We start from the raw sequence: 12,487 nt of genomic DNA, 5'->3' as shown, positions 1-12,487 counted from the left end.
AGGACTCCCAGTCAGCATCATTCCCATCTTTTCTGCTTCACTTTTTTGGGATAAAAACTGCTGTGGTGACAGCCATGGAGAACTTGCGAAAGTGGGTTCGCATTTAACCTGGTAAGTAACAGATGGAAATAAGGTGTTCTTACAATGCGTGCAGCAGAGGTGGACTCTGCTATCCTAGGCGAAGGATCAGGCGAGAGGATAACTATTATACACACAAAAGGGGGATTGATACATGACAAAAAATTCGCGCTATATCAGTGCGGTAATAACACGGGGTTTGAGGCTAAAAACGTTTTAAAAAGCCAAGTAGGTAATATCGAAGATGCCAGTCGCCGTGCCATCTTGAATAAAGGACTATAAAGAACATGCCGGCAAGCCATCCAACTCAGCCCGGCCTTCACCGGCTAGACACGGGTGGCATGCCGCCTCGGGCACGCTGCTCGGATGGTGGCAGAGAGCCCATTGCCTGGGCAGGCAGCAATGTTCTGGACGCACCCAGCACCTGAAGTATCTACAAAACGACCGCGACCGAGGGCTCGGAGCGCGGGCATCATCCATTACACCCCCCATGTCTCGGGCCATACCCGCACGAGCCTGGCTGTGCACGCACAGTCCGCCGGACTTCATGCACTTCACATTGTCACCCAGTGCGGCCTGGCTGTGTAGCTCTGCCCAGTACACGGTGCCCGCGCGGGTCAATGCAGGAAAGCCATACACCTGCCAGCTAAGCACCTTACCCTGGGCCCCGGCCGCTGCTGCCCATCGCGCGGTTCACCGTGCATCCCTCCTCTGCTGGGCGGGTGCGGCATGTAGTACTCACCGGGATCTGCCGGAGGAGGATGCTGGGTTGCGTCGCCGGCTGCAGTCAGCTTCTCTTGTTAGATGACGGGGGAGGAGCCAGCTGCAGCTTACACAACTCTTCTCCTCCTCCTCCTCCGCCGCCTGCCTGCGCCTCGGCTTCACACAGCGGCGGCGGGCTGCGGGCGCAGGAGGAGGAGCGGGGCGCCGGGGCCCCGGGGCCCCGGGGCCATACACGCCAGGGGCCTGAGTGAGGGAGAGCAGGGTGCGCAGCCCGGACTTGCGGGGAGTGAGCCTAAAGAGAGGACGCGCACCGTGCTCGAAGCGGCGGCCGAGGCTCGCACAGGTCCAGCTTAGGAGGAAGTGGAGTGCACGGGCTCCGGCTCCATTGAATGGGGCTGGGAGACTTCCCGTCTAGAAGCGAGACAATGCGGAAGCTGTGCCGGGCGCTTTGCAACGTGCACCAGTCGCTGTCTAAGGCCCTAGTTCTCCATGAAGGGAATAACGACGCACTCCCCCATCTCTGCCGCCTTTTCGAAGCAGGCCTCCGACACGAGTGCTATGACGCCAGAATGAAGATTGTGATTCAGGGGCCATCGCCCTCATTCGGTTTTAGATTTGGCTGTAAGGTGGCTCTAAATCATTAGGGAGAAATGGCGTATGAGGAGGGACTCAAAGCTTGCACATGTCTGGAATGTACCCACCGCCCATTCACTGTCCTTGGCCATGCTGATCCCCATGGCCATTCCCACCCTCTTCCTGCCTCACACCGCCGAAAACACACCCTCCTGAGATCTCTTTGAGCTACCTCTTTCAATCCTTAAAATCAAACTTTGTACTCGAAGTACCAGCCAGTGTTTTTTCAAAGCAGTGTTCTGAGTGCTAATGGTATAATTGGTGCGGTAAACGTGCTACTGCATAGCTCTCAACCATTTTTGTCGCAAAGGCGTGTGAAATCACCCGATTTAGTTTTTGGTGGGTGAGAGCCCATTGGAATGAATGGGCGTGCAGGAGGCTTGGCCGGTGAGTCAGCCCTTTACAAGGCGGGTGACACCTGCCAAAATCGTGTGAGTTGAGAGATATGCTACTGGTGTAATAAAAATATCTTAACTAGGTCTGGAATTGAAGAGGTTTAGCCTGTTGAAGGGACAGCACACTTACCATTCAAATCTCCTACCTCAAACCTTTAGTTGGAATATAGTTTTAGGAGATATGCATAGTGAACTCCTATTGCCCTAATCAGGCAGAATCCAAGTTCCTTTGCCCCGTGAGCAAAAAGCTGGCTCGCATGAGTGATGCCTTATTTCTCTGGGGGGACTTCAACTGCGTTAGCGACCCAGCCCTGGATAGATCTGAGTCCACGCAGACCTGAAGATCACCGGCCTCTGAGACCCTCAATGCTATACTAACAGATTTTCACCAGTGGACATTTGGAGGGAACAGAATGCTAGTGGGTGGGAATACTCATACTACTGGGCCCCTCATAGGCTTTGTACCAGAATCAATTATTTGTTTGTGGGGCAGAACACTTGGCTGCATTTTTGGGAGCAGATTATATGGGTAGCAATATTTCAGATCACTGGCCACTATTGGTACACTGGGATATTCGAGGACCCAGACCACTGGTCGCGACTGAAGTTCACCTATTAGGCACCCAATGTGTGGAAGCGTGGGAGACATTGATGATACAGTACACACCGCACATATGCATGAAGAAGGGGACAAATCTGGGAGGCTGTGCATAGCTGTCTAAGGCGGAACAGCCCTCTAGAGCAATCACTCTTATACAGGCCGAGTGTGGGGCTCTCTGGCAATCTCAAGTGGAGATAAATGACGCCTTCTATGCGTTCAACAGTAAACTATATAGGGATGTGTCACTAGTTGACTCGGCAGAAGTATGCTTGGCCTTTTCCCAGATACAGCTACTGCAGCTGACCGCGGAGCAGGCTGCTACTTTAGAGGTGCTCTTGATGAAGGAAGAGCAGAGGGGAGTGATTTCGTTCCTGCCCACCGAGTAGACTCCCAGCAGAGTTTTACAAAGCATTCGGCTCCAAACTTGTCCCTGCCCTGCTAAAAGTATACAAAGAGGCGTATGATCAGGGCTTACTCCCCCGTAGTATGCGGGAAACATCAATAGTCCCTATACCTAAACCTGGGAAGCCTGCAGAGTTGTGCGACTCACACAGACCCTTGGCTATTTTAAATCAGGATATCAAAATATTGACTGCATTGCTTGCCAGGATACTATGGAAAGTAATCAGCGCCATAATCCAGGAGGATCAAAGAGGATTTGGTCCCGGACGGAGCACCTCTATGAACCTATGCCACCTGCATCATATAATAGAACAATTACTGGGATGCTCGGTACGTAGTGGCATCTTTAGACGTTATTAAAGCATTTGATTCTGTTTATTGGGAATGGATGTGGGCTGCGTTGCAGGGTTTTGGAATTGGAGAAGGCTTAATGCGATGGGTTAAACTACTATACACACAACCGGTTGCCAGGGTGAAAATGGGGAGACAACTATTGGGGGCATGAGACATACAACAAGGAACTTCACAGGGTGCCCACTGTCACCTATGCTTTATATATTAGCATTCAAACCAGTGGCAGTATTCTTGCGCCAAGAGTTTTCAGAAGCCAGGATGGTGGTGGGAGGGTCCACTCACCTTATCTCCCTATATGCCGATGATGTCCTACTGTACTTGCGCGAGCCGGAACACAACCTGCCCATTATCCTAGAGGTCCTAGACAACTTTGGTAAGCAATTTGGGATTACATTTAACAGACTTAAATCAAGCCTCTTTCCCCTAGTGGGGATGCAATGATATGACACACAGGATCTGTCAGATCTGGTGCTAGAATGAGAGGTCTGGACATTCAGATACCTGGGAATACATATAACCCACACATCAGAGGAGATGCACGTCAGAAACACGAGCCAGGCGGTGGGCAGGGTGAGGAGGTCAATGCCCTTCTGGAGTAAACTGCCACTCCCTCTCCTAGGCCGCATTGCCATAGTGAAAATGATAGTATTGCCACACCTGCTGTACCCCTTTACTAATATTTCTTTAAATATATATATATTGTTTATTACAAACCTTTATCTATGGCATCAAGTAAGCAACAGTATACATCGTCCCAACAAGCAGGTTCCCCCACTTTACCGATGTATAACACATCTCATTAGTCTACTCAGAACCATATTAAATAAAATCGCACATCAGAATAATCATATTGAAGTTCACAAACTTCTTTCAAAAACTGCACTAGACTGACGATTAATGAAAAATGTATGCCCACTAAAAGCAACGCCCACAACTCTCTTACATCCGGGGACTCTCTAGTGAACGCAAACCTACCAATATGCCTAGTTCTTGCATTTGACAAACCCGTAAAAAACAGTGTAATGTGCTTTAACGTTTCAATCTTCACCTTTATAGCACAGAATAACTCGAATCCTCACTCCGCTTGTATAACTTCAGGATCTGCTTTGTTAAGTGAATGTTCAAGCGGAATTTCATATACTGCTCCCTGTACCAAGCATTAGGGCAGCTCATCAAGTATTTATGTAGGCTATTATACAGTTTATTTATATTTTTCAGGTTAGCCTATAATAATACTATTTTTGTCCTCTGTTATCTTAATCCATTCGAATTCCCACAACTTTCTCTTGACTTTTCCTGGAATAAATAACAGTGGGCCTCATTACGAGTATGGAGATAGCCATGCTGCTTTTAGCGGCATGGCTACCCCCATACCGGGTCCAGGTTCCTGGAATGGGGAAATACCGGGCCATTCTGACCTTGGAGTGCCTGGTATTTCCCCATTCCAGGAACCCGGACCCGGTACATCCCCATTCCCATTTGAGCCCCCTTAGGGCTCGATGTGAATGTGGTGAATGTTAACATCGGGCTCGTTAATGACGGGCCCGTTGTCAGCATCCTGGTCTGCTAGCGGGTCCCGCTAAGGACGCCTGGTTTTACCAGACGTCCTTAGCGGGACCTGCGAGCAGACCCAATAATGAGGCGGTAGAGGGTTAACGGCGCCGGCAGATCTACCGGCGCTATTAGCCCTCTACCGCCTTCCTCGTAATGAGGCCCAGTGTTTCCTCTTTGATTCCCAATTATTCCAGTATAGAGCAACAACACCTTGACCACTTTCCCAAAAGATCGTTCTTGTCTTCGGTCAGTTCTGATTTTAATATTTGATATGGGAGAGAAGGCGGGGACATCATACACTTTCTAAAGAAAGAAAGTATCTTCCACACCTTTCTTGCATAAATGGAAATCAAATCTAATAACGGACGTAGGAACAATCCTGGGAAGCCGTAATAATGTCCTCCACAAGGAGCCCTCTAATGAGATCCAAATTTCCCAAGGAGTAGATAAAAAGGCTTCTGCGCCACAGGTCACGATGGAGACTACTTTAGTTTTTATGGTAAGTCAAGATAGGGAGGATGGAAACTTGACCACGTTTTATATAGATTAGCAATCCTTCGGCTGTCAGAGTTTAAATTTTTATTTTCAGTGCCCTTTATCAAAGTGTATAATGTACACTAGATTTAATGTGGTCTCCTAGATAGACCATGTATGGAACTTGCTGTAGAGAAGGGGCCAAGTACCCCCACCTCAACCACGTTGCCCATATTGCCTATAAATTGGGAGCCAGAGTGTGAGACACGTGCAGTAGCACAACAAATACTGATACCAAAGAGAATCCTGGAAGCAAGGCTCCCATTGAAAAAAACCATACCTGCAAATGAGAACATATGGTGGCCATTTGAATGGAATCCCGGAAGAAGCAGAGCAAGTGAATGACCAAGACGAATGATGACATCATATAGAGTCAAGCTGACGTGCATAGAAGAGATGCAGAGACAAGAGAATGCAGCTATTCTATAAGGCATCAAGAAAGTATCAAGGATAAGTGACATCTTGGGATCAAGGTGAAGAAGCTTATGCCACAGAAATGATGAAGATGTCAAGTCAGTTTACACGTGTACAGATGCAGCGAAACGCAAGCAGACAAAGTATCCTTGAGGCTAGCTTTATAATGAATAGATTGCGGCATGCACCAATATATGCATATATGCATAAAGAGTAAAGGATTGATGTTTCCACTACGTGATATAGCAGAGTTGGACTAAAAAAAGGAAGGCCTCATTTTCAGTGTGTCGCAGTAATAAAACACATGAATTAAAAGTGAATCTTAGAAAGGCGAGGTTGGATGAGCCATGAAGCCAAGCCAAGAAGTAATCCGTTCCCCTCACTCTCTGGCCAGCTTCCCTTGGCCCTCCTTCTACTCCTACCTGCAAGGCTAAGAACCTCAGGGTCATCTTTGACTCCACCCTTTCCTTCTCCGCCCACATCTCAGGTCTCTAAAAAGTCAAACTTCCTACTGCACCTCCTCAGTGGTACTCTACCTTTCCTCTCCTTCCCCCAGAAGGTCATGGTATCCAAAGCTCTGGTTCTTTCTAGGTTGGACTATTGTAACAGCCTCTTTCTAAATCTCCCTGCCTCTACTCACCGCCCTCTGCAACTAATCCAGAACAGGACTGCAAGACCTGTCCTTGACCTCAAGCCCTGGGATCGTATCTCTCTAGCTCTGAAATCTCTCCATTGGCTCCCAGTGGATGCAAGGATTCAATTCAAAACCCTCTCATTGTCCACAAGGCTTTCTGGGGCCTGTGTCCAAAATACCTTCAGCTATCCCTCCGCAAATACCTCCCCTCTCGAGCTCTTCATTCCTCTACCTCTAACTTCCTCAGGGTCAGTCGTTTTTCAGAGAAACAAGCTGGGGGTAGTTCTCTGTCTTCGGGTTGGGGCCTCCCTCTGGAACAGCCTCCCTGCCACTCTAAAACTTGAGGAGAACCATCTCCGGTTCCGGAAGCAGCTCAAGACCTTCCTCTTTTCTTCTGCCTTTGCAACCCCTCTCCCCTACTGATCTGTTCTCTCTTGGCACCGTGCACCTAGCCACCCTCTGTCCTCTAGGCCCAGGTACCTGCTCACCCTGCCACCCTCCCGCACTGCCTCTGGGCCACCCCTTGCACTGGGGTCTGTATCTGTACCCATACAGCCCCCTTTTCCTTCCTGCCCTTATAAGACCTACCCTGTCTGCTGCCTTAAACCTAGCACTTGCAAATTGCTGGCTGCACTACCACTGTTTGTTGCCGTTATTATTTATTTATTATTATTTATCTGTTTCTCCTCTGTTTCGCACTTTCCACTTCTCCCCCTTCCATGCACTTTCCCCTCCCCCTCTCCCATGCAGTTGAGCATTCTCAATGTCACTGGGCTAGTAAGATCACTGTTTTGTTCTCCCCTGTTCCCCTCCCTTGCCTTGTCTCGCTCTGAAACACTTGTGTACGAGCGCAATAGAAATAAAATATCAATATCAATATCACAGTCTTATCAGGCTGGGGTGAGCTGACATTGGATAAAAAATCGTGTGAAAGAAGACGCTCCTGTTCAGAAGGCATGAACAAAACAAGGAAGAAGTCAGAGGCCTATTAGAAAATAGTATTTTAATACACTAAAGGCTTGAAATCATGGTCTCCAATCACGTGGACAGATGAAGTTGGCGAAAAGGAATATCACACTTATGCATGAGGGCAGAGCATGCCTTCACTCCCTGAATTCTCCAGAGCAAAGAACACTCTCAAGTACAAGTTCAATGTCTTAATTGCCAGCAGACCACTGAGGTGATGATAGATTGTCATGCTAATTGGTGGGAAGCTCTGTTTTAGATGAGCTCACCAGCACCTGGAGGTCCAATCTGCATGCTGCTAGACATAGGTGGAAAAGTACTGATGAAGGTTACAGTGCCATCCAATTGTAGGGGACCACGTAATTAAGGGTCCTATAGTTTGTGTAGCCAATCGGATGTTGTGTATTTAGTGATGTTCATAGTGGCCATTTTGAAGGGAGGGCTTAAGTGCACCACCTGATGTTAAGAAACCAATTACTTTCATTCACTGTCCCATACTAGTATAGAACGTACACTTAGATATTCCCTTAGACCCAATCACTTTCTTCAATAGGTTTTTGTAGTTTGCCACGTAGGATGACGTTAGTAATACGTAGGTTAACGTCATCGATGATGATTTTTTTGCTATATAAGATTGCTTTTTTTGTAGTGCATTGAGAGAATTTGTGCTGAGACCTATGTTGATGTCTGTTGTACTCCCAGTTTTAGATAATTGATATTAAAACAGTTGTCCTTTTTGTCAACTACCTGAGTCGTTTCGATTATTGATGTATGAGTAAAGTCTGCATCCCCATCCATCTCCAGGGCATTGCTACTCATCTTAAAGTGCTGGAGATTACCCAGTTCACGTGGTAGCGGAGAGGCTGGTTTAAAATAATCCATCGAGATAAGTAAGCTTTGGGTCCCGGCAATATCGAACAACCCCTGCCCTTCGGCTGAAAGGACGTGAAGCACCCTGTAGATAGTGGTGTTAGTTAAAAACGTTATGCTTGTATGCTAGGGTGTGACAGGTCCCCCGGTCCACGGAATCTTCTCCCAGCGTCTACAAGAAGCTGATTAAACGAAAAGTTGAAGAGGTTATAACGCAGGCGATCCCGAGAGTCGGAAGTCGAACATACGAATGGTGAGTAGAACTGAGTGTGGAGGCAAAATTGTGTATGAGCATTGAATGAAGAAAGTGATAAGGGGAAAACAAGTAACGGAGGGAGGCGGGGAAAACAACTTGAGAATAAAGAGTGTTAAATATTGAGTAAATTGACTTGAGGAGAGGCCACGCAATTAAGAAGTATCTTGAGGAGAGTCCACGATAAAGAGTACGCCTAGATACTTGCGTTTTGACGAACGTAACAGAAGGAACAGCACCTAAAATCCCGTAGTGGATGGCGTAGGAGATGAACCAGTGAAAAACGGGTTTAAGGAGGGCTGTTCAAACTCTGTAGCAGTATTTTTAGAGGCAGGAGAAGTCTTGAGGAAAAAGTCTAAGATATATGTGGCCGGCCGGGTATGTTTGTACGTCTGTTTTTCTTTATGTGATTGTGATGATGAAATAATAGACAAGATTGATAAATGTAAAAACGACAAAGATGAGAGTTAAAGAATTAAACGTGTATTTTTAATGAACTTGAATTGATGACATTTTTAGCAGATTAAAGTAAAAAATGTGATATAGAGGGTTTGGAGCCTGCAACGATTGGTGCACGCTCATATTGTTTTGTTTTCTTGAAAAGTATTATTAAAATTTGCAAAGAGTAAAACGGTGAGTATTGACGGTCAAAGTCTAGATAAGGAGCCAAAAACCCCATCCCAATCACCTCGCCCATACTGCCTATGTGTTGGGAGCCAGAGTATGAGGCACGTACAGAGCCATTGAAACTATAGATACCAAGGCGAATCATGGTGGCAAGGTTCCTATTGAGAAAACCATACTTGCATACGAGACAATGTGACGATCATTCAAATGAAATGCTGATGGAAACAGGACAAATAACTGAACGAAAAAAGTGCGGAGATGAGAGAATGCAGGCAATTCTATAAGGCATCAAGAAAGTATCGAAGATAAGTGACATTTTGGGATCAAGATGAAGAAGCTTATGCAACGAGATGTTAAGCTGTTTTACACGTGTACAGATGCAACGAAACACAAGCAGACAAAGTATTCTTGAGGCTAGCTTTATAGTGAATAGATTGCAGCATGCACCAATATATACATATATATTAGTCATTAAAGAATGGATGTTTCCACCACGTACAATAGCAGAGCTGAGCAAAAGAAGTAAAACCGCTTTCTAGTATGTTGCAGTTAGAAAAACAAGTGAAATTACAGGCGAATCTGAGAAAGGGGAGGCTGGTTGAGCCAAGAAGCCAATGCCACATCAGGCTGGGGTGAGCTAGCATTGGATACAAATCGTGTGAAAGAATGAAGCTCATGTTCAGAAGGTATGGACGAAAACAAGAAGATGTCAGAGGTCTATTAGAAAATACTATTTTAATACACTAGAAGCTGGATTTCATGGTCTTCAGTCACGTGAGGAGAAGAAGTTGGACGAGCATGATGGTGTAACGCTCACCTGGTATCCACGGGGATGTCACTGAGCTTGTTCTGACCTCTTACGACCTCAAACCCTTCCCAGGAGTCTACTCGACTGGAGACTGGGGCTGAAACACAGGATTGGTAGAGTTTAACTCCCTATTGTCTCTGTGTGCTTGAACCCCTTCTTCCCCAGGGTCCAACCCTTCCCTTTGATCCACAGCTCACCTTGTTTTTTTGGAAAGTGTGCTCTCAGTCCTGCTTTCAGTGCAGGGGCGCGTTGACTGATGCAGGCTTGTTGCTGCCTAGTTACTTCACTGGCAAGAGTCCGACAGGTAAGTACAATGAGTCTTTTGAACAGTTCTCTAACTTCGTTCCTTTCCTTCCTTAGATGATTGCCGGCGTCCGGGTATGGTGGCGTTCTGCTGAGATGAGTAGCGCTGAAGGTGAGTGAGAGCGCGATGCGCGATGCAACCCTTTCGTATTTGTATTGAACTGAGTTCTTTTTCTGTGTCTTTTAGGTGCCGCGACGTTTTCAGCGTGGATGCCGGTTATGAAGAAGAAATGCCTCCATGGCCCCCAAGGGCCTCTCCATCCCTCCAAAGACCCTCTTGGAGTCAGACTTGGCGCTTGTGGCACCAGACTCACTCGCTCCCGTAGGATAACATTGGGGATTGGACTTGTAGTGCATTGATGGGGACAAGATGGATGCCCCCACATATTTCGTGAGTAAGCGCGATATGCGGCGCCTCTAGATGTTTCCACGCTAACCTGGAGTGTCTTTTCCCTCTTGCAGATGGATGAGTAGTTCCAGAGACAGAGTTCCCCCAGAGCGGCTGGGATTCAGGTAAGCGTTTGAAGCTCGTACAGTCTTTAAAAATAAGCGAAGATTTGCTGAATGCTTACTAATGCCTTTTTTCTGTTCTTTTCTCTTTTACTTAGGATGCAGCGTGCCAGGATGGGAATGACACCGCCGAAGATGCCCGCAGAACAGAAGGAGCGATGAATGATGGGCAGAAGCGCCGCAAGGTAAGGCTGTTCCTAACGGTGTTCTTGTTCTTGCAGGAGCTGAGCGCAGCAGAAAGATGCAGGCCTACTGGAGACCGATCCGAACACAGTCAGTGTCACGCTGCAGGTGCAGAAAACACAAAGCATGTTTCTCAGCTTGGGCGTGGCTTAAATAGTCTCTGGGTATCCCAGGTGTCTCTGGGCTGAACCACACCCAAAAGACTAGACTGCACATGCAGTTCTGGGAACCAAAATATGTGTGGGCATCCATCTTGTCCCCATCAATGCACTACAAGTCCAAACCCCAATGTTATCCTACGGGAGCGAGTGAGTCTGGTGCCACAAGCGCCAAGCCTGACTCCAAGTGGGTCTTTGAAGGGATGGAGAGGCCTTTGAGGGCCATGTAGGTGATCGTGGCCTGGCTCCAGCCTGACATCTTGGAGGTCTGGGGACATGAGGGGCAGGAATCATGACAGCTGGTCACACCTACGCACAAGGGCTGAGCGTGCCATCACTCCCTTGAATTTCCCAGAGCAAAGAACACTCCCAAGGACAAGTTCAAAGTCCTAATTGACAGCAGACCTCTGAGGTGATGATGGATGGATATGCTAATTGGTGGGAAGCTATGGTTAAGACGAGCTCACCAGCACCTGGACGCCCAGACTATGTGCTTTTATATGTAAGTGGGAAGGTACTGACGGAAGTTAGAAGCCAACCCATGATAGGAGACAGCATGATCAAGGGTCCTATAGTTATTTAGCCAATAGAATGTTATATATTTAGTGATGTTCATAGTGACCTGTTTGAAGGGAAGGCTTAGTTGCCCCACCTGATGTTAAGAAGCCTATCACTTTATTACACTGCCTAAACGAGTATGGATCGTATACTTAGATGTTTTCTTAGACCCTATCACACTTTTCACTAGGTTTTTGTATTTTGCCACGTAGAACGACGTTAGTAATACGTAGGTTAATGTCACCTATGACGATTTTCTCTTATATAAACAAGTTTTTTTCTAAAATACATTGAGAGATTTTGCACTGAGACGTCTGCTGATGTCCGTTATACTCCCTGTTTTAGATAATTGATATTAAAACAGTTATCCTTATGCCAACTACCTGAGTTTTTTCGATTATTGATGTTTGAGTAATTTCCGCATCCCCATCCATCTCAAGGGTATTGCTATCTAAAGGGCTGGGAGTTCCAATTCACGTGGTAGCTGAGAGGATGGTTAAATAGCCATCGACATAAGTAAGCTTTTGGGTCCCGGAAATATCGCACAACCTCTGCCATTTGGCTGAAAGGACGTGAAGCTCCCTGTAGATAACGGTTTAGTGTAATGCAAAGTCTTGCAAGTCAGGTTAAATGGGTCCCCTTGTTTTCATGCAGAAACCCCTCCCGCCGTCTACAGGAAGCTGAACGAACAGAAAGTTGTAGAGGCTTTGAAGAGGCGTACAATCCTGAGAGTCAGAAGTTGAAAAATTTGAATGGTGAGTAAAACTGACGAGGTGGCATAAGTATGAAAGGGCAGTTGGTGAAGAAAATGATGAAGGGAAAACGAGTAACTTAGGGAGGTGGGGATAAAGCAACTTGAGAATAATGAGTGTTATGAGAATGATGTGTGTTAAATATTGAGTAAAGATTGACTTAAGAGGAGGCCAAGG

General features: G+C 46.8%; 1 protein-coding gene across 2 annotated transcripts in view; it reads right to left on the bottom strand.

Moving 5' to 3' along the window:
* Positions 1–1,291, bottom strand: part of OSGIN2 (oxidative stress induced growth inhibitor family member 2) — a 265,522-nt gene extending 264,231 nt beyond the window's left edge. Inside the window, exon 1 of one of the 2 annotated variants that reach the window (XM_069621321.1) lies at positions 821–1,291. Coding sequence is in view for 1 of the 2 variants with exons in the window: in XM_069621320.1 (XP_069477421.1) it covers positions 738–763 (26 nt within the window). In the remaining variant the exon portion in view is untranslated. Of the gene's footprint in view, positions 1–737 lie in introns of both variants that reach the window. The other variant, XM_069621320.1, reaches the window with a different exon arrangement.
* Between the last annotated feature and the right edge of the window lie 11,196 nt (positions 1,292–12,487).

The sequence above is a fragment of the Ambystoma mexicanum genome, chromosome 5q (genome assembly GCF_040938575.1).
Source record: "Ambystoma mexicanum isolate Mex_15411 chromosome 5q, UKY_AmexF1_1, whole genome shotgun sequence".
Classification (NCBI taxonomy): Eukaryota; Metazoa; Chordata; class Amphibia; order Caudata; family Ambystomatidae; genus Ambystoma; species Ambystoma mexicanum.
Note: the sequence above shows the minus strand (reverse complement) of the source record. Positions and strands in the feature narration are given on the sequence as shown.